The following is a 19,936-nucleotide window of genomic DNA, read 5'->3' as shown; positions in this document are numbered from 1 at the left end:
ATTCCAAAGTACAATTCAGACACCACAGATTGTCACTCAAAAAAGCAGTTCCCAAAACACAATCTAGGTGGTTCTTTTCAAAAATTTTTAAACTTTCATCATCACCTAGAAAGGCAAAACCGTCTTTGACAATTCTTGAAGCAGAGATCAGATTTCTCCTCATTTTAGGCACATAAAGCACATCCTTTAGTTTTAGTGTAAAACCAGAAGACAATTTTAAACACACCATACCTATAGCTTCTACCGCAACTTTAGTACCTTCTCCCACAAAGACATTATAATTTTTAAAACCAGTTTGTTTTGATTTCACAAAACCCTCCAAAGAATTTGAAATGTGAACTGAGCAACCGGTGTCAAACCACCAAGAATTCACAGGGATTTCAATCAAATTAGACTCAACACAGACATTGACATTTTCTACACCCTTACTTTTAAGGTAGTCCTGAAAAACTTGACAATCTTTTCTCAAGTGTCCTTTAGTTTTGCAGAAAAAACATCTTAGTTTGGCAATATTTTTAGTTTTGACCATAAGATTGTTAGATCCTTTAATAGAGTCCTTTACTTTGGTAGATGCATTAGACTTAAAAGAGGTTACCTTGGGATTGTTGTTCTTACCAGAGTGTCCAGAGAATGATTTGAATGATTTCTTCCCCTTGTCTGGTTGCACAAAATGCACCGTTTCAGTTTCTTTCCCTCTTTCTTGCTTCTGTCTAGCCTCTTCTTGAACGCACTGTGCTATTAGCTCATCAACATCCCAGTTCTTGTCTTGAGTGTTGTAAGACACCTTTAACTGACTATATTTGTTTGGAAGAGCTTGAAGGATCATAAAAACTAACTGTTTTTCACCAATATTAACATCTAAAGAATTTAATTTCTCAGCTGCATCAGTCATTTTCAAGATATGGTCTCTGATTGACCCTATGCCCTCAATCTTGTATGTGGTCAGCATTGCCATATAGTGACTGATTTCTGCCTTCTGAGATTCTTTGAACTTTCTTTCAATTGCTTGCAAATAATCAATAGCTAGTTCATGCTTCTTGATTCCACCGCGAACAGTATCAGTCATGGCACTTTCAAGTATAGAAAGTGCCACTTTGTTTGCTCTGACCCATCTCTCTGCATCAGCTTTCTCAGCCCTTGTACTTTGATCAGTCAGAATCGGCTTGGGAGTTTCAAGGGCTATGTCAAAGTCATTGAGTGTCAATAAGAGCCCAATCTCACGTCTCCATTTCTTGTAGTTGCTTCCCCCTGTGAGAACAGGAATGTTTGCCAAGTTCATAGTCCGGAACGATATTGCAGATGATGAACCTGCAATGAAATCACAATTTGAACTTATTAGTTCCTGATTTCATCTCAACATCATTGTGCACATCATGACTATAATCACAGACCCATATATATAGTCTTAATCAACAATCTGTTGATAAGCATACATAGAGTGGAATGATTAAGCAAGAACTTGAAAAACGATCCGCTGATATCTGCCATATATCCTTAGACACCAAATGGTTTAATGGTGTCTCATACATTTAAAAGGCATTTTAGAAAGTGATCAAAGAAAGCACCGAATGGTTAATAATGTCTGTATCTCTAATTTAAAAGATCAAAATACATCTGCATATGACTTACGTTTGCAGTCGATGAACTGGGAAAGTAAACACATTCATCTTTACATTTCTTCAAAGGATTCAAAGCAATTAACAACATACCTTTTAATCTGCATAACTCAAATTCACGAATCGGGCAGCGGAAGCGATTTAGAATTTGAAAATAGAAGATTTTAGTTTTGGAAAGGAAAAACCCAGATCGATGTTTATAGAAGAAAGGATTGCTTTCTTCAATTCTGGAAAACCTTCACTCAATAATAACTTAAGGGTTCCTTTGACGGTTCATTATCACCAACGCTTCTTTTATTTCCTCCAGAACCAGACTTCGATTCTTCATAAGAGTAAAATTTTTTTTTTTTTTTTTTTTTTTTTTTTTTTTTTATAGTAACATACAAAATTTCTTCTTTACAGATTGAATTCATGTTGATAAGTCTTGTGGCTCTGATACCACATGTAAGACCCTTAATCATAATCACCAAGACCAAAACATGAACTACAACTTAGAGAGAAATATTCAATTTATGTATCTGAGAAACACAGCAAGAAGAACATACCTGCACTTGTAGCAGAACCCGAAGTCATAGCAGCAAACTTTCAGTGTACCTTCTCTTCTCTCGCAGGTTATCAAGAGCTCGACTTATAAATAGGATTAAGTCCAGAATATGAGCATTCCCCTGTGAGAAGAGAGGCCACTATATATATACATATAATCTTTACCATAACTGATTAGGATTCCCTATCAAAATCCATGTAGGAAACAAATTCTTGTCTCCTTGTTCTGATCTTCATGCTGTACAGAATCCCTCTTCATAAGGGATTAGCATTCCTTTTATTAACAAGACTTTTCTATCCAATTGAACACATATAGCCGGTCCTAAAACTCCTCTATCTCATACTCACATTCTTACAGTCACACATCCAATGAAGTATTCTCATCTTCGCTAGCTACACTCACTTTTTGTATGTGTTGATGCTGGTAAATGCATTCATAAAAACAAAATGGTAAAAGCTTGTATGATTCTGGTTTTCAATATCGACTATCTTCGAAGTTATCTCATGTTCGAATTTGTTTCCTTGTCATTTTATTGAAAAAACTAAACGAGAAGGTAAATATTTCTGCTCAAATGGTAATGTCCCAGTTACAACTTAAAAACCTTTTGCAACAACACAATTGTAGCAGAAAACCAGCTAATGTATGCTTTCGACATGAAAATAAGATAGATTTTGGCTTATGTTGTACCTTTTTAAAAGAAAGGAATAGAATGCAATGTTCAGTGAAATAAAGCCGTTGTAGAAAGATAAAGAATTATATATATATATATATATATATATGAATTGTGCATCTTAAAAAAATAAAATTGCAGACAATAAATCATGCATGCCCTACTGCATGTAAGATGTAACTACTCCAATAAATCATGCATACCCTACAATGTCATTTTACGTATTATGTTGTTTTTATTTTGTAAATTTGACACACGTGTATAATACTTAAATTCTCGATGGAGAAGTTACATGGCTTCATTCTCAGCCTTGAAAAACTACAAGTGTAAGAAAAGTATCGGTTGATAAAATGAAGATAATCATCTCATAGCTATTGGAAATGAATCAAATTAGATAGTTCTTATTCTCAATCTTTCTTCTTGATCATGTGCTATCAAGTGAGAAAAATCCGTCACTTACAACCACGATGAATGGATTCCTTAAAAGCTAAGGAATAGTAATCAAATGCGAGAGAAAACTTGCTATCGCAGATGTTGGTCTCCTATTGAACGACTTCACAACATTGTGTATTTTTGTAACATTCATTCATATATGTGACGCGATATTAATTAGTTTGTTTAATGTACTTTTATGTTTAAGAATTAAAAATTAGTAGTTAAGTTGTTGTTTAGTAACTATTTCGTTTATTTTTTTTTCAAACGAGATTTCAATTTGCAGAAAAAAAAATTAAAAACAAAATAGTTAAGTACTGGCTCCTAAATTAAGAATAAATGGCAAAATTTGTAAATAATCAGAAAATTATCCCTCTGATAAAAACCGATCAAAAAATCCCTTCTTGCTCTGCAGAGAGCAGCACCAGGCACGGTGGTCAGCCCTCTCAGGACCCCCACGCTACTATTGCCCCCACAATCCATCCAATATCTCTCGCCCCCCAAGATCCCGCCACGTGGCCAACCTTGTCTTACCTAGCCCTGCTGACGTGTCCCCGCTCTCCCAACCTCTTTTTAAAACCCATTTCAACTTTCCGGTCCCTCTTCTTTTTTATAAGAGTAGGTCAGTAACACGCTCTCACTCATCTTTCTCTCTTTCTCTCTCTAAAATTCACCATTTTCTCTCTCTAAAATCTTCATCAATTTTTCTCCTCTCTGTCTCTGGAAACAAACATGGCGACCCGCAAGCTGATCGTGGAAGTGTGCAACGCCAAGAACCTAATGCCGAAAGACGGACAGGGGACAGCGAGCGCCTACGCGATCGTCGACTTCGACGGGCAGCGGCGGCGGACGAAGACCAAGCAGCGAGATCTCAACCCTGAGTGGGACGAGAAGCTAGAGTTTCTTGTCAACGACAGCGAATCCATGGCCACCGAGATCCTCGAGATCAACATCTACAACGACAAGAAGGCCGCCAAGCGCAACACTTTTCTCGGAAAAGTAAAGATTCCGGGAAATACTTTTGTGAAATCTGATGCGGCGGCCCTGGTATACTTTCCGCTGGAGAAGCGGAGCGTGTTTTCTCAGATCAAGGGCGAGGTCGGATTGAAGATTTATTACATTGACGAAGATCCTCCCGCGCCCCCACCGGCAGAGGAGGAGAAAAAGCAGGAGGCAGCGCCTGATACTCAGCCGGCGACGGAGGAGAAGCATCCCGAGAATCCAAAATCAGAGACTGCTGCGGCGAAAACAGAGGAAAAGAAAGAGGAGACTGACAATAAACAAGAAGAAAAGCCTAAAGAGGAGGCAAAACCGGAGGAGAAGCCGAATCCACCGGAAAAGGCTGAGGAGGCTTCAACTGCTGCCACACCACCAGCTCCACCACCGGAGGTTCAGAATCCGCCAATTGCGTACGCAGTTGCGGAGAAAACAAAGCAAACGGAGAAAGAGAAGAACGCGCAAGTGATCAACGGCGGAATCAGCGAGCTCGAGCTTCAGCCGTTGGTTCGGGATCGGAGCCGGAGCGCGTACGATCTCGTCGACCGTATGCCGTTCCTATATGTCCGGGTCGTGAAATCCAAGAGAGTAAATGCGGGTACTACCAGCACCGAATCCGTTTACGCAAAGCTGGCGATCGGAACGCACAGCATCAAGACCAAGACTCAGATTGACGGCAAAGATTGGGATCAAGTATTTGCTTTTGACAAGGAAGGATTGAATTCGACGTCGCTGGAAGTTTCCGTATGGGCGGAGGCGGAGGAGAAGAAGGAAAACGAACCGCCGGTTAAAACAGAGAGCTGCCTCGGGACCGTGTCTTTTGATCTGCAGGAGGTGCCGAAGCGAGTCCCCCCGGACAGTCCTCTGGCTCCTCAATGGTACACTCTGGAGTCCGAGAAGTCGGCGGGAAATGACGTCATGATGGCGGTGTGGATTGGGACTCAGGCGGACGAGGCGTTTCAGGAGGCGTGGCAGTCCGATTCAGGCGGGCTGATACCCGAGACCCGAGCCAAGGTGTATCTGTCTCCAAAGCTTTGGTATTTGAGACTAACGGTCATCCAGACCCAGGATCTGCAGCTAGCTTCGGGATCCGAAGCTAAACCCAAGGCTCGAAATCCCGAACTTTACGTGAAAGCCCAGCTGGGACCACAGCTTTTCAAGACCAGTAGGACCGCCGTAGGGTCCACGTCCTCGAGCTCCGCCAACCCAACTTGGAACGAAGACTTGGTGTTTGTGGCAGCCGAGCCGTTTGAGCCGTTTCTGTTTTTGACCGTTGAAGACGTAACTAATGGGCAGTCTGTGGGCCATGCCAAAGTACACGTGCCGAGTGTTGAGAGGAGGATCGATGATCGGGCCCAGCCAAACTCCATGTGGTTCAATTTGGTCGGCGACGAGGAGCGTCCTTACGCGGGAAGAATACACCTGCGAGTTTGTTTGGAAGGCGGGTATCACGTGCTGGACGAGGCAGCGCACGTAACCAGCGATGTTAGAGCGGCGGCGAAGCAGCTTGCGAAACCGCCGATTGGGTTGCTGGAAGTTGGTATTCGCGGGGCCACCAATTTGCTACCGGTGAAGACCAAAAATGGCGTGCGTGGGACCACCGATACTTACGTGGTTGCCAAATACGGGCCGAAGTGGGTCCGGACCCGAACCATTCTCGACCGGTTTAATCCACGCTGGAACGAGCAGTACACTTGGGACGTATACGATCCTTGTACGGTTCTGACTATTGGAGTTTTTGATAACGGAAGGTACAAGCACGATGAAGCGGGAAAACCCGAGAAGGATATTCGGGTCGGGAAGATCCGTGTGCGGCTATCGACTTTGGATGTTAATCGTGTGTACATGAGTTCATATTCCCTTACAGTGTTGCTTCCTGGTGGGGCCAAGAAAATGGGAGAGATTGAGATAGCCGTTAGATTCTCATGCTCTTCGTGGATTAGTCTGATCCAAGCTTACACGTCACCAATGCTTCCTAGGATGCACTACGTGCGCCCACTAGGTCCGGCGCAGCAAGATATTTTGAGGCACACGGCTATGCGGATTGTTACGGCTCGGCTCGCGAGGTCCGAGCCGCCATTGGGACAAGAGGTGGTTCAGTTCATGTTGGACTCGGACACACACGTGTGGAGCATGAGGAGAAGCAAGGCCAATTGGTTTCGAGTGGTGGGGTGCCTGTCACGTGCGGCAACATTGGCCCGTTGGCTCGATGGAATCCGCACGTGGTTGCACCCGCCCACCACTGTTTTAGTGCACTTGTTGCTTGTGGCGGTTGTAGTTTGTCCGCACTTGTTGTTACCCACCATATTCATGTATGCCTTTTTTATCCTACTGGTACGATCGCGGTATCGTCAACGGGGCCCACATAATATGGACCCAAGGATGTCGTACGTCGATGCGGTGAGCCCGGACGAGCTGGATGAGGAGCTCGACGGGTTTCCGTCCACACGACCGGCGGATATAGTTCGTATCCGATATGATCGACTGCGGGCCCTCGGAGGTAGGGCCCAAACACTTTTGGGTGACGTAGCAGCCCAGGGGGAACGTTTGGAAGCCCTGTTTAATTGGAGGGACCCAAGGGCAACGGGAATATTTGTGGTGTTTTGCTTGGTAGCTTCTTTGGTGTTTTACATGGTTCCTTTCAAGGCCTTTGTGTTAGGGTCAGGGTTCTACTACTTGCGCCACCCACGGTTCCGTGACGACATGCCGTCGGTTCCAGTAAACTTTTTCCGGCGATTGCCGTCGCTCTCTGACCAGATAATGTAGGGTGATCCATCTGTATGATGGGGTGAATTTTTTGTTGCACTCTCTTGGTGAAGTACGTAGTTACTAGTTAAGTTGCTTGCCGCAAGCTGATGATGTATTACATTTTTTGTTTTTGTTTTTTATTTCTCATGGGTATTTTATATGAAGATTTCTTTTATTAATTAGTCAAATTGTAACTTGAAATAATGCGCTGAAAAAGGTGCAAGTAAAACGACCGTTGTTGTTGTCTACGGGTGTGGACTATACAATTAATTTACTCTTGAGTGCGATTTCATCTAAATTCAAAATTAGGTATAGGTTCCATAATATGAAGAAATGCAGGCAACTGTCTAATCCACTTTTAAAGTTGGCTAAAATCAGTGATCATGCTCTAATTTCCATGTCTTTTTTTTTTTTTCTTCTCCCTAGCTGGTTATAGCATTGAAAATCATTAATTTAAGAGTAATGCTAAAGAGACTAAACTTTTTAGGAAGCATTTTTTCTTAAGTGTTGATTAACGTGTTTATTTCTTACTGATGATACGTCATTTGGTTTGCAAATTTGGTTGGCCTAACATTATCCTTAAATGTAAACTAATTTTGGACAGGCAAAGTTCAATGATTCAACCAAAAATTTTCAAGTAAACTCTCATAACTTTTTTGAATAAATACGATATTATGTATTGTTGGATGCTAACCCTAAACCCTAAATCAAATACTGATTGCTATAAAAAAAACTCGATGCAAAAGTGAATGATCTTAACTAACAAAGTTGATAACCTCTTACCAAACCCTAATCCCTTAATTGAAAATTATGGGGCAACGTTTAAAATATGAGAGTTTTAACAAAACATTTCCGGTATTGTTCACTTTTAACGAAAAATCACATTTATACCTTACACTAATAATATTCACTATACCTTTAAAAATGACTTTTTATTAAAAGATAAGTTTTTTTGGACTTTTCGTTAGTTTTTCTTTAAAATATTGGTCTTGAGTCATCCCAACACTATTGCATATGATCCATGTAATTGGACAAACAAATATTTGAGGCCCACTAAATTGTAAGACGCTAATAATTTTGTTGGACAAGAAAAAACACACTAAACAGATAATAGAAGGACAATATAATGTGTTCAATTGCTTGTTTAGTGCCCCGCCCAGATGCCTAACTTCTGCCCGCCACACGTCTACCGCCTTTTAGAATTCTGTATAAAATAATATAAAAAAAAACCCCAAATTTCAAAAAATCATGTAGAACACTAATTACAAGCATACAATTTATTCATTTTGGCTAAAAGAATCATATGCATTGTTGTTTCTTGAAGTTCCTTGTGGAGAGGAGTTTCGTTAACAAAGATTTCAACCTCCTAGACCCCGGTCCTGGCCTTAAAACGCCATAGTTTTCACTCTGCAAACTCGAGCATACATTTTGCGTCTTCCCATTACTCCCAGAACACCACCCCCCATAAGCAAATTGTCCGCGATGTCGTTTAAGAAGTTCACGATCGATTTTGTTTAGAACCGGGGCGTTTTTCTTGAACTTTCGAGCAAATGGACGGTTGCTTTGAATCATTCTTCTAAAATCTCTGAGTCCAAGAGACCTCGGGTGCTGCTTTGGAGGTGTATCCCATGTAATGTAGTGAAGGTCGTGATTGACCGTGGTGTTCTTGTAGCCTTCGGAGTTGCATATTACCGTTTGGAAGTAGCCTTCCGGTGATGAGACAAAGTTAGTGTAGTAGAGGAGGAGAGTTCTTGGCAGATTGTCCCACCCTACTATGCAGTACTCGGAAAAAGATCTTGATAAAATTGTCCAAGCTGAACCTGGATTGAAAGCAAGACACAATTATCAATATAAATAAGTGTATATGGTCATTTTAGTAAGAGTGTTGCTATTGGAACCACATTGCCGATCATCTCACAGCAACGTGCGCAGTACAAAAACGTCATTCTATTAGTAAAAGAAACCTCAAATTTAGTCATTTAGTACTACAGCTTAGTAGTATTATTCTTCTTCACTCGTAATAAGAGTTTTTAGATTCTATTTTTGCCGAAAACGAATTTAGCTAACCCACTATATAAGGCTTAATCCGGTATTAAAAATAAATAAAGGCAGCTCAAATACATAACCCTAGGGGCACTCCAAAGTCCAAACCAATATTTTACAATTTTAATTAACAAAATGAGAGTGCGTTCAATGTTTTCTTAATAGAATATATAAACTTCCATATTTGCAAGCCATTGATTTATTTATGTGTTTAATTAATAAACAAGGGTAAATATTGGAAATTACTCCTTCAAAGAATCTATAGAAGCAAGAGAACACGTGCATTCCCAGTAAAATAAAGGCCTTATCATTTAGATGTGTGGTGCATGCAGATTGCAGGTGTCTGTTGTCTGACATAGCTCTGCTGTCTCTTCAATGCTTAGTACTCTTTTTGGTTAACCAGTGCTTATTACTCTATCTACACCATACTACCACATGCAGCAAAAAGAGTTCAACCAGATTTACGCCCCAAAACAAGAAAGTTAATTTCTTAACCAGGTTAATCAAGAAAATGTTGGGTTTAAAATTAGGAAAATTAGTTAAACGATCATTTTTCAAATCTCAATCTCAATCACTGAAATGATTTGTTTTTAATGTCTGCAATATCTTCTTGCGATATCGCCAAATATTTTATGGCCATGTTGTCGATATCTTTTTAAAAATCTAATTTTTTGTGTTGCGATTAAGATGTGTGGAGTGTTGAACAGTAGTTTGGTCCAGCCGACAATTTTTCGGTGGAGAGAGCAAAAATGCCAAAGCATGTTCTTCAGAAACGTGATGCATACAATATCCTCCCATGATAAATATGAACTGTCACACAAACCTACCACAAAAAGTGGAAATAAAGAAAAGGGTGAAAAAGACATTTGAAGTACGCGCCAAACGAAAAGACCACAACTTACTTATAATCCATAAATTTAATCATATCTTTCGTCTTGTTATGGACTCATCATGGGTTTCCAACTGGAATGTTCTGTGCCCTAGTTTTGTATTGACCTTTAGATAAATTAGCTTAATGTTGACCTATTGACTTTTCAGCTTAAATAATTATTGAAATTTGTATAACTCTTAATTTTGATTTTAAGATTTAAAATTCATAAAAATAGTTTCAAATATTGTTAATCATTTTGATCATTCTGTGAAAAATATTCGTTAAATTGAAGAAACCGTCAATTCAAGTGGAGGAGTTGCTTTGACAAGAATACCCTCAATTTAACGGAAGTGTTTCACAAAATAACCAAAATAATTGACGATGGATAATCTCAAGGATCACTTCCATCGATTTTAAATCTCAAAGACCATTCTAACTAAAAAAAAACCCTTTTTATATATAAAAGTATTCTATTTGGATGATAGAGATATGATATAAGTGGTAGAAGGAGATATACAATACATTGAAAAATTAATAATCAATTAGTACTAATTAATACTTGGTTCAGTAAAATTTGATAAATGGCTACCTTTAAATAATGCCTTTTTTTCTTTGCCAAGGAAAATTAATCCTCAATTAGTATGACGAGTTTGTAAACGGTGGATTGTCATAATGGTTAAGACATTCTTTTTCAACCCATTATTCTCTGGTTCAAACCCTCCTTCATAGTTTCTAATTTAGTGTAGTATTTGAAAAAAAAAATTTAAAAAGAACGCAGAATTTGCTCATTCAGCTTTAAGATTCACAGTACTGTTTACTTTAACAAAAAACCATATTTTTACACTAAAAAATTAAACATGCTATTATTCATTTTACTTTTTATTTTGTTCTTATCATTAAAACTCAAAGTTTTCAATCCCTTTTCATTAGTTTTCTTTTATATAAACTATATACAAAATGCATAAACCACATGCGTGTTGTTCAGAAGTTCACGTGATACTGCAGTACCATTACCCACAAATAAAAGAAAAAAGATATCTATTTGCTAATGGTTTTTCTCTAATTTATAATTATCAACTTAATTAACGAAATTAATAATTCTTAATAAGAAAAGATTTGGGAGATGGGGTTGAACCTGTGTAAAGCTTGAAAGCAGTTGGGAGAGCCCTTTGTTTAATTACCCACCACAACTCTGATTTATTGAGGCTGTACAGTCCTGGGTCTATTATCATTGGCTTGCCTCTCTTATTCCTGCAAGATCACTAATTAGTTTTAACAATGTACAAGTACGGAAGTACTAATTGTTCTTTTAATCAGAGTGATAATTCTATTTTGATCTTAACAACAGCGGAGAACGAACGAGTACATTGTTTTAGTCAAACTTAATTAGTTTAGTGCTAAACAAAAATTGTAGGAGAAGAAATTACTAAATTAAACAAAAGAAGGAAAGACTCACAGCTTCCAACCCAAGCGACTGGTGTGCTGTATAAAATTGAGATCTCTTGGCAAATCAGAAAACGCATGGATCGTATCTGAAATTAAACAAATTTTAACAATAATTAATTAAGTAAAAATGTAAGGATGCAAGAAATTAAGTAAGAAAAACCCCAACACAAAAAAATAATTTAATTGCAGCAAAAACAAAAAACAAAAAACAAAAAGCACTCACCATACCATCTTGAGTGATTAAAGGATAATCAGAAGCACTAAGATTGATAAACCAATCCCAATCCCAAGTCCTCAAGAGCAAAGACAACGCATGAAGAGTAGTAGCAAGCATTGTTGGTCCTCTATAAGTGACCAAATTAGGTTTTCCCAAAATCCAAACATTACCAACTTGCCCAAAAACTGGATCTCCAGCCACGAAGTCAGCAATGTCCCTGTGCTCATCTTCTGGTGCACCGTAATCCATGTGGATTAGATAGTAATTTCCAGGATGGTATAGGGCGTACAGCATGCGTTTTAGCTTCATGGAATCGCCCTTGGATGCAGAGATTAGGTAAGCAAATGTCACTGGATATGGCTTGGTGTTGCTGGTGTTGGATATGGTAGTTAAGTTGAAGTAGTTTATGACCGGCTTGAAGTTGTGGATGTGGATTTTTAACCTAGTTGGGATGTATAGGAGAGAGAAGAGAACTGAGGTTAGGAGGAAAGATATCACACAAACTTTGATGGCCATTGCTGAAGATTTTGGGCATGGATGAATGTTTAGAGAAAGAGAGGGGGTAGTTAAAATGGTTAAGGGGAGAGAGTGCTAATTGCAAAGCTAATGAGGTTGGAGAATAAAATAAAGGAGAGATTGGGAAGTGTGTGTTGGGGGTTGTGGGGTGGATTAGATAAAAGTTTGGGTTCCTTGCTTTGAAGAGAAGGCGATGTATGGTGTATCACTCGGTCTATTCTTGTTGGGTGAGGAGAGACCTTTTAAGGCTTTAATGAGTATTCTGGTGATGCGTTGGTTAATTGGCTTAGCTTTTTAGCAATGACTTGGAACTTGATAAAATGATGACTTTTATGATATAAGTACATCCATTATCATGTTGTTTTCTACGAATAATATAATTATATGTGTAGGTTTTTTTCACATAACATTGTACAATTATAAAGAATATCACACTAACAATGTATCTGTGTTATGTAAATTGTTTAAAACACTAAAAGAATGGTCAATTTCAGTTTAGTACTATTTAGGCTTGTTTGATGCCTTGGATAGGTTTTGATTTGACTGTGTAACTCATAATATTTACGTTACGTTTTGGAGAGAGATTTCCAAATTTCATGTGATTGAGGCCAAGTTAATGAGAAATGAACTACAAATTATTATATACGAGAAAGACACGTGGGAGAACTTTGCAAATAACTAGTTGGAATGAGTCATTTACAAATTCATCATACATGCCCGTGCAAGTGCTCATGATGCATATTTGTAATTTCCTCTAACATTGTGTAGTCTGTTCTGCATCAACTTTTTGAGTCTATTTTCAGGTATGTTGAAGTAAGAACTGAAGGTAATCCACATTGAGTTGTTTCCGTCGGTTTTCTCATGAGAGCCTTTAAGAGAGTAAAGTGCGGAGTCTCTAAAGTAAGGGTGAGGTTGTTCCAAAAAAAAAAAGTAAGGGTGAGGGAGCCCTTTAAAAGGACAAGGACTCAACCTCATTTTTTTGTTGACATATTTCAATGTTAGGCCCAAAACGAAGCCCAAAAATACGAGGCCCAAGCCATGTTGTGAGGCCCAAACCATGTACCAACAAAATGTATAGAGTAGCAGTTCAACTTCACCTTGGCATTTCCTGGTAAGTAGTTGGAACCTGGATATTGAACATCCCCCCAAATATTGTTGAAGGGCAACCCTGTAATTATGTTTGCCCTAAAAGTAGTTAAAGTTAAGTCAGCGGTTGAACCAAACAATCATCTCTTTCTTTTCTTTTTCTTTTTTTAATTTTGGACAAAGGTAATCTTCGTTACCAAGAGAGCACAATTACAGATAAAGGGGCCCAAATACATTGAAAACACAAAACAAAAAGTGAACCCCCAAAACTAAACAAAAGCCCAACCAGAAGAAAGGCCCAAAACAGAAAACCCTACAAGACTAGCTCCCTCCGCCGCCGTCAAAGAATCGGCCACCGACCACAATCCAGAATCCCAGGCTAGAGATTTAACCAAACACAGCCCCAAAGAAGAAGGCGCCATCTTCCTCCACCAAACACCACACAAATCGAAACTGCAACCATCAAAGAAAGAAGCCAGAGGGAAAGAACTTTGACCCAACAACAAAGCCAAAAAACGACATACAATTGGAAGGTGGTGGTGGGTACACCATATGAGCCGAAGCTCTGCACACCTTCCTAGAAAACCGCAAAATGCGGGTGGAAGAGATGGTTGCAGAATTGGACATGTGTGAGAACGATGTAGGACAGAAGCAAATGGAAAAGGTAGAAAATGGCTAGATTAGAGTCTTGGAGATGGAAAAACTTGAGGAAGAAGAAGAAAAGGGAAGGTTGGAAGTGGGACTGTCGGATCGAGACCCAAGAAAGGTAAGATCGGAGGTTGTAGGGGAAGGATTACCAAAATAAACGGGCTGAAAAACAAGGAGAAAGCCAAACTCAAGAGAAGGGAAGAATGAAGAGGAAGGAGGATGAAAAGCATCAGGAGAAGAGAATAGAAGAAGAAAAGGAAAAGAGAAGAACATAGCAGAGAAGGGGAAATGAGAAGAAAACAGAAAAAGAAAAGGAAAAGAGGCAACCGACTCCAGCCGAAGCTGGAGTGGGTGCCTGAGAAGGTGGATAAGCTGAAGACCCTCACCAAAGGAGGAAGAAAACTCTCACATAGGAGAGAAGGTTTCTCACGGAAGGAGAGATACAATTATCTCTTTCTTTTGAACAGATTAAAAAACTTCTTTTCCTTAACTGTTGCACATTTTATGAGGGATACTGCCGCTGTTCATACACTCTTTTTATCTCTCACACCGCCCTCAATATTTAATCGTCATATTGAATGAATTGAATAAAATTAAGAAACATAAACTAATAAAGGGCGCGTTCGGAAAAAAAAAATAAATAAAATAAAAAAAGTAGCCCAACTGCCTCATGAGGTAAAACACAGGGCCAGAAGTTGGTTTACCTCTTGCGGATCACGTCACCTTTGTTGACCTGCTAATTAGCAAAACCTAAACGCCCACGTGGAGCTAGCCAACCCAAACTTGCAAAGAGAGAGGGAAAGAGCAAGAGTTGCGTGACTAACAAGTTAATCTTAACTGAAGAAAATTTGACTAAGTATTAAGACAGACTCGATCGGTCTGTCGTATTTTTAAATCGATTTGTTGAATCTTGGAGCCAAAGGAAGCGAAGGAAATCACAGATATCTAACAAGATAAAGCAACAGCAGAATTGGGAGCCATTGACTTACATATATACTTGTATACACATCAACACGCTCTCTCTCTCTCTCTCTCTCTCTCTCTCTCTCTCTCTCACATACACACACACGCATTCTTGTTACTCCTTTCAGATGATTAGAATAACAGATTCCTTGTAGTTTACCTCTTTCCGAAATCATTTTCGTCTGTCGTCGTTGATCTTGATATATCCGGTTCGGCTTCTGTGGATGCAGACGCAAGAACTTAGCAACAATCCAACTGAAACCACCACGGCCGGACAATTTCTATGAACACAACCTAGGATTAGTTTAATTCGAAGTGTGGGAATTTTCAGTGCATCTGATTTTGTTGAAACTTGGAGGCAAAGAAAGTGGTAGAAACCTTCCTAGAACTTCTGTAAGAGAAAGGACAGTTGATTTCGGAATTTCAAAGCCATTAAGATATGTGAATCGAGTTATGGCAAGTTTAGAGACTACCAAGAACATCCACATACAAGTTCAAGAAGCAGAGCTCAGACCTTCATCCATAAACCTAATGAAGGTTCTCTTTCTAATCCATTTCTTGTTTCTTTCTCTGGCTCTCATCTCTGTCACCAATTTATTTCTTCTTTCTTGCTGCATCTTTCTTTCCAATATCAATTTTCTCGGTCTTGTTTGATCTTCTTGTTAATCGATACATCGGATTCATTTTCTAATTTCTGTGGATGCAGACGCAAGAACCTAGCAACTTTCCACCCGAAACAACCACAGCCGGACAATTTCTCAGGAGGCTCTTTAAACTTCTTTTTTACTTGCACTTGATCCTCATCACCATCTTCGTAATCTTCCTTACGCTCTATGGCCTCATCTTCAACACTCGCACTCACCATTTCCGACCCCTCGAGTATTACCCTCCATTGCTCACTGCAATTGGGTTCTCTGCAATTTTTGCTTTCATATGGCAGTGGATGACTAGCTCAAGCCCTTCCAAAGCCTTCAAGGCAGCCTTCTGGCTTAGCCCTTTGCTAACATGCGCGGTCGGCGTACTACTTATAGACATAAGTTCTCCTGCGAGTTTGGCTGCAGGTGTGGTTGCAATCGTTTGTGCCGTCATTCAGTCTCTGTACGCCTGTTGGGTCAGTCCCCATTTTGACTACGCAATTCGAGTTTTATCAGTTTCCAATGCCTTTCCTCCTCCGAAGACTACAACATTAGTCATTCGATCAATTTCCGTCAGCGTTCTTTACTTGTGTCTCTTGGTGTCCGGCATTGGAAGAGCCACTGCTACCAGGAGTAGTTGGAAGGCCCTGTTCATCGCACTAATCTTGCTAAGCATGGCATGGACGATGCAAGTAATCAAGAACACGCTTCTAGTTACCGTCTCGCGAATCAAGTATATGAACTTGGCATTCGGAACAGAGATCGATACACGTGAGGCTTTCCGCGACACCATTAAGCACTTGACCGGGAGTATCTGCATCGGCTCCATCTTGGTCCCGGTTCTTGGGGTTGTTCGTGGCTCAGCCCGAGCCGTGAAACTGACTGCAGGGGATACAGACGAGTTTCTGTTTTCGTGTGCCAACGGCTATTCAGGAATGGCTTCGACGCTGGTGATGTATGGGAATCGCTGGGGTTTTGTGCACGTAGGAGCGTACAATAAGGGGTTTGTGCAGGCATCGTCGGATACTTGGGAGATGTTCGGGGACGAAGGACTGAAAGAATTAATCGACTCGGATCTCACCGGATCGTTCTGTTTTCTTTCTGGGGTGGCAGCAGGTGCAATCTGCAGCCTAGTGAGTGGGACTTGGGCTCTTATAATTCACAGGAGCTATGCAACAGAAGTTTCAATATACGCATTCTTCATCGGATACTTCGTGGTACTTATCCTTCCTCAGTAAACTAAACAATATCAAAACACTAAGGTGTTTTAACTTTGTCTTTGATGTATGTGATTCAGTGTAGGGTTGCTATGGCATGGCCACAGGCATGCGTCTCGTCCTACTACGTGGCGTATGCAGAGGATCCGCGGAGCGTTAGATTTGATTTGACCATACCTGCTCGTATTGAAGAGCTCCGGAGATTTCAGGCATAACAATTGCAAGGTATCAACAAGTGATCAAGCCGATTGCAGCAGCGGTCACCTAGAGACTCATTCTCAAATCATTCAAGTAGGCATATATCAGAAAGTACCACAATAGAAATAGATCAGATGAGCTAAACATGGAAACTTGTAACTTTCGTGCTTGTATACGTCGAAAATCTCAGACTACATCTTAACGGACCATGAAACTAACTACGTAGCATTTTTCTGTTGATTATACTACATTTTCCAAACTAAACTGCGATCTGTACATAGAAATTTTACGAAAATATAACAGGTACATGCAATCCTCTTTGTTTCTCCATCAAACTTCATATATTCTTGTTAAGCACTGTATAAAATGACCGTAAAAGTAACATCACCCAGTTTTCCGCAAATGGTATGTAGTTCTGAACGTTCAACGTGATTAAGAGCACATAAAAACTGAGGAAAAATACCATTTCAAAGTAAATGAATCAAATATGATACTACTACACTTCAAAGTTAACTCATCGTGTAATCAGCCACAAAAAATTCGAGAAGGCTTCATGACTAATACAGGTTACTTGCACATACAACATATCCAAGGAAGATAAACGAACCGGTTAGGTCATCCTAGATGCCCGCGGCCACCACATTCTCCACACATAATGTTGCCACTTCCCCCGCAACCTACATGGAGCAACTATCGCGTTAGCATATTCTCATTGGCCATACATACTCCAGTGACCCAGTCAACAATATAAAACTTTAATATTTCAAAATCAAGTGTAAGCATCTTTTTCTTTTTCAAGTCAACATATAAACTCAGTTAGGAGAAGATGAGCTAATTACCTAGGCAGCGAACTTTGACAATAATACCCTGGCTCTCCAATATTGAATCAACATACAGGCCTGAACCAGAACAAGTGGTGCAAAGGACTGCACCTTTGGCTTCACAATCAATGCATCGTGGTTTGTTTCCAATGAATTTCTCGGTCAAAGATATCCCAACAGGCTTCTCGATTCTCTCTTCCGGTACAGACTTGTCATAACAAAACAGAGATTCAAGACTACTTCTTTGTTTATCCGCATCTCCAGCTGAGCACCCAGACTACAACATCAAATAAGAGATTTAGACTCATGATAAACATATTATGGACAAATAGGCACCCCAAATTTTAACTAGTTACAGAAGTGCAAGTCTTCTGTCTTTGATGCGTACAATGTGCAAACAGCTACTGGCATACTCATGCACACTAAGAAATAGAACTCTAGATAGAATAAACTATTTAAAGAGCCAAATTAAATTGTACTAAATGTTGAAATAGATTATTCATGAGAAGGAAAAGGAACCAGACATCTGTTACATAGAAAGTCAACATATATTTGCGTTAAGCACACACCCAAGTGTGCATTGATTGATTATGTTACTCCATCCAAATTCATTACCTTATTTCATCATTTTCTGTCAATCACGTGACATTCTCACATTTCCGTGGTTTTACTCATTCAGGATAAGAAATCATCTCAATGCACAATTTATGTAGTTAAGGAACACAAAAACCCCCTTACAAGCTTTGATATTTTCCTAGGTAAAGGGTTCCTTTCAAACAAGACAGTATAATTTCAACAGTTTTAAACAACTCTTCGTCAATTGGAACTCAACGCAGACTTGCAATCTAGGCAAGGCCTTGAAGCTTCCTCAAAAAATTATCTTGACCTCAGCTTTTGATAAAAAGACACCCCTTTTCATTTCCTTCCAATCCCTAAGGACCAAATGCTATACGAGGTTATGGAATTAATCGAAAAACCTTGGTTATAAGGACCAAATGCTATACGAGGTTATGGAATTATAAACTTTGGAGATTACGAATCAAATCTGTGAAAACATAAACCACACACGTACCAGACGAGCCTCAAATTAATAAATGAACTTACTTCAAATCCATTAGCTTTTAGAAACAGTCAAGATTAAGATTTTAATACAAAATCATTTAGCTGTAACAACAACAGCAACAAAGCTTCGGCTGTATGAATTCTAAAACGCCAGTGCGCTCGGTTTTGCGCCAAGTTTTAGCTCCCAATACTCCATGTCTTCCGTTACCATTCCAAATGTCCAGCCAACATCAATTTGTACGAGTCATTTAGTGGAACTTCCACCTTAATCAATAGTAAAATTCAACCAACACTAGAGGTTGATCACTAAAAACGTAGCCAACCCACAAAAACAAAAACAAAAATTGATACAAAATTAACCCATCAAACTAAAAAGAAATTAAAAACAAATAAACAGCTCAAAATACAAAATTTCCAGGGAAATAAAATAATATGCAGGAAAAGAGATAGAGGTGAAGAAACAGAGGCCTACCCCATGTGAAGAAGAAGGAGAAACAGAGCCGTTGGGAGAGATGGCGGCAGCAAATTTGGCGATCGACCCACCACGTTTGTGATGAAACCCAAATGAAAACTTGTCATGGACATTCAATCTTGTCGAAGAAACAGGGACGAAAGTAATCAAAGACGCCATATTTGCAGCAGCAGAAGCAGAACCCATTTGATCAAATTTTGAATCTTTGATGTCAAATATCACATAGAGAAATTACAGGGAGGAACGAGTGAGGAGAAAATGCTTCGGTGTGATCGACGACGCCGAATTGGGTTGGGGAAAGTCTCTCCAGCTTGGTTGGTTGGTTTCTTGGTGTTATCGAACATTTTTCTTTGGGCTTTGAGGATGGCAGATGGGTCAAGCTTACATGTTTTGGCCCAAGTTTTTTAAAGAGTTTCTTTTTGGGCCGAGCTCGGCCCAATAAGTAGACGATCCGAACGTTACCCGTTTAAGTAATGCTTCTTAAACGGGTCGTGTTTAAAATTCTCGGAATCAAATTTTCTTTCCAATTTCGATAACATTTTTTGAATTTTTGGAATCGGTCTGATACCAGGAATCTTTTTAACATAATTCAGATTTCATATAATTTACAAGTTAAAGGAAGTTTTCATCGTTTTTTAGTAGCGATAAAAAAAGTCATCTTGCATTCATTCTTTTTTCATTTTTTTCATTACAAAAAAGTGTAAGAGAACTTTTATGAAACGGTAATATACCAAT

At 39.5% G+C, this 19,936-nt stretch overlaps 4 protein-coding genes across 4 annotated transcripts; 2 read left to right on the top strand and 2 right to left on the bottom strand.

The window, feature by feature from the left end:
* The first annotated feature begins 3,889 nt into the window (after window positions 1-3,889).
* On the top strand, window positions 3,890-7,280 carry LOC126593451 (FT-interacting protein 7). The gene has a single exon (XM_050259530.1). It carries the CDS (start codon window positions 3,995-3,997, stop codon window positions 7,022-7,024), a length of 3,030 nt encoding a protein of 1,009 aa, XP_050115487.1. The 5' UTR covers window positions 3,890-3,994; the 3' UTR covers window positions 7,025-7,280.
* Window positions 7,281-8,268: 988 nt separating this feature from the next.
* On the bottom strand, window positions 8,269-12,361 carry LOC126593450 (beta-glucuronosyltransferase GlcAT14A-like). The gene is made up of 4 exons (XM_050259529.1): window positions 11,595-12,361; window positions 11,377-11,452; window positions 11,056-11,171; window positions 8,269-8,826 (listed from the first exon to the last, which is right to left on the bottom strand). The coding sequence occupies exons 1-4, from the start codon at window positions 12,097-12,099 to the stop codon at window positions 8,306-8,308; spliced, it is 1,218 nt and encodes a 405-aa protein (XP_050115486.1). The 5' UTR covers window positions 12,100-12,361; the 3' UTR covers window positions 8,269-8,305.
* A 2,849-nt stretch (window positions 12,362-15,210) lies between these two features.
* LOC126593448 (uncharacterized) lies at window positions 15,211-17,159 on the top strand. The gene is made up of 3 exons (XM_050259526.1): window positions 15,211-15,333; window positions 15,503-16,648; window positions 16,729-17,159. Exons 1-3 carry the CDS (start codon window positions 15,250-15,252, stop codon window positions 16,861-16,863), a joined length of 1,365 nt encoding a protein of 454 aa, XP_050115483.1. The 5' UTR covers window positions 15,211-15,249; the 3' UTR covers window positions 16,864-17,159.
* Window positions 17,160-17,296: 137 nt separating this feature from the next.
* Window positions 17,297-19,520, bottom strand: LOC126593449 (uncharacterized). Its single transcript, XM_050259528.1, has 3 exons — window positions 19,202-19,520; window positions 17,686-17,944; window positions 17,297-17,523 (listed from the first exon to the last, which is right to left on the bottom strand). Exons 1-3 carry the CDS (start codon window positions 19,385-19,387, stop codon window positions 17,462-17,464), a joined length of 507 nt encoding a protein of 168 aa, XP_050115485.1. The 5' UTR covers window positions 19,388-19,520; the 3' UTR covers window positions 17,297-17,461.
* Window positions 19,521-19,936: the final 416 nt, after the last annotated feature.

Source organism: Malus sylvestris, chromosome 12, assembly GCF_916048215.2.
Source record: "Malus sylvestris chromosome 12, drMalSylv7.2, whole genome shotgun sequence".
Classification (NCBI taxonomy): Eukaryota; Viridiplantae; Streptophyta; class Magnoliopsida; order Rosales; family Rosaceae; genus Malus; species Malus sylvestris.
This window is presented reverse-complemented; position numbering and strand designations above follow the sequence as displayed.

What these genes read in the sequence shown, in the direction of transcription:
- LOC126593450 (XM_050259529.1), bottom strand. Translation starts at nt 12,099, where the DNA reads ATGGCCATCAAAGTTTGTGTGATATCTTTCCTCCTAACCTCAGTTCTC. An exon ending in TCCTTTAATCACTCAAGATG is followed by an intron (nt 11,453 to 11,594) that starts GTATGGTGAGTG and finishes GTTTAATTTCAG; the next exon opens with ATACGATCCATGCGTTTTCT. An exon ending in TGCTTTCAAGCTTTACACAG is followed by an intron (nt 8,827 to 11,055) that starts GTTCAACCCCAT and finishes CTTTCAATCCAG; the next exon opens with GTTCAGCTTGGACAATTTTA.
- LOC126593449 (XM_050259528.1), bottom strand. Translation starts at nt 19,387, where the DNA reads ATGGGTTCTGCTTCTGCTGCTGCAAATATGGCGTCTTTGATTACTTTC. An exon ending in CTCCTTCTTCTTCACATGGG is followed by an intron (nt 17,945 to 19,201) that starts GTAGGCCTCTGT and finishes TTGATGTTGTAG; the next exon opens with TCTGGGTGCTCAGCTGGAGA. An exon ending in TGTCAAAGTTCGCTGCCTAG is followed by an intron (nt 17,524 to 17,685) that starts GTAATTAGCTCA and finishes TGCTCCATGTAG; the next exon opens with GTTGCGGGGGAAGTGGCAAC.
- LOC126593448 (XM_050259526.1), top strand. Translation starts at nt 15,250, where the DNA reads ATGGCAAGTTTAGAGACTACCAAGAACATCCACATACAAGTTCAAGAA. An exon ending in CATCCATAAACCTAATGAAG is followed by an intron (nt 15,334 to 15,502) that starts GTTCTCTTTCTA and finishes CTGTGGATGCAG; the next exon opens with ACGCAAGAACCTAGCAACTT. An exon ending in TCTTCATCGGATACTTCGTG is followed by an intron (nt 16,649 to 16,728) that starts GTACTTATCCTT and finishes TATGTGATTCAG; the next exon opens with TGTAGGGTTGCTATGGCATG.
- LOC126593451 (XM_050259530.1), top strand. Translation starts at nt 3,995, where the DNA reads ATGGCGACCCGCAAGCTGATCGTGGAAGTGTGCAACGCCAAGAACCTA.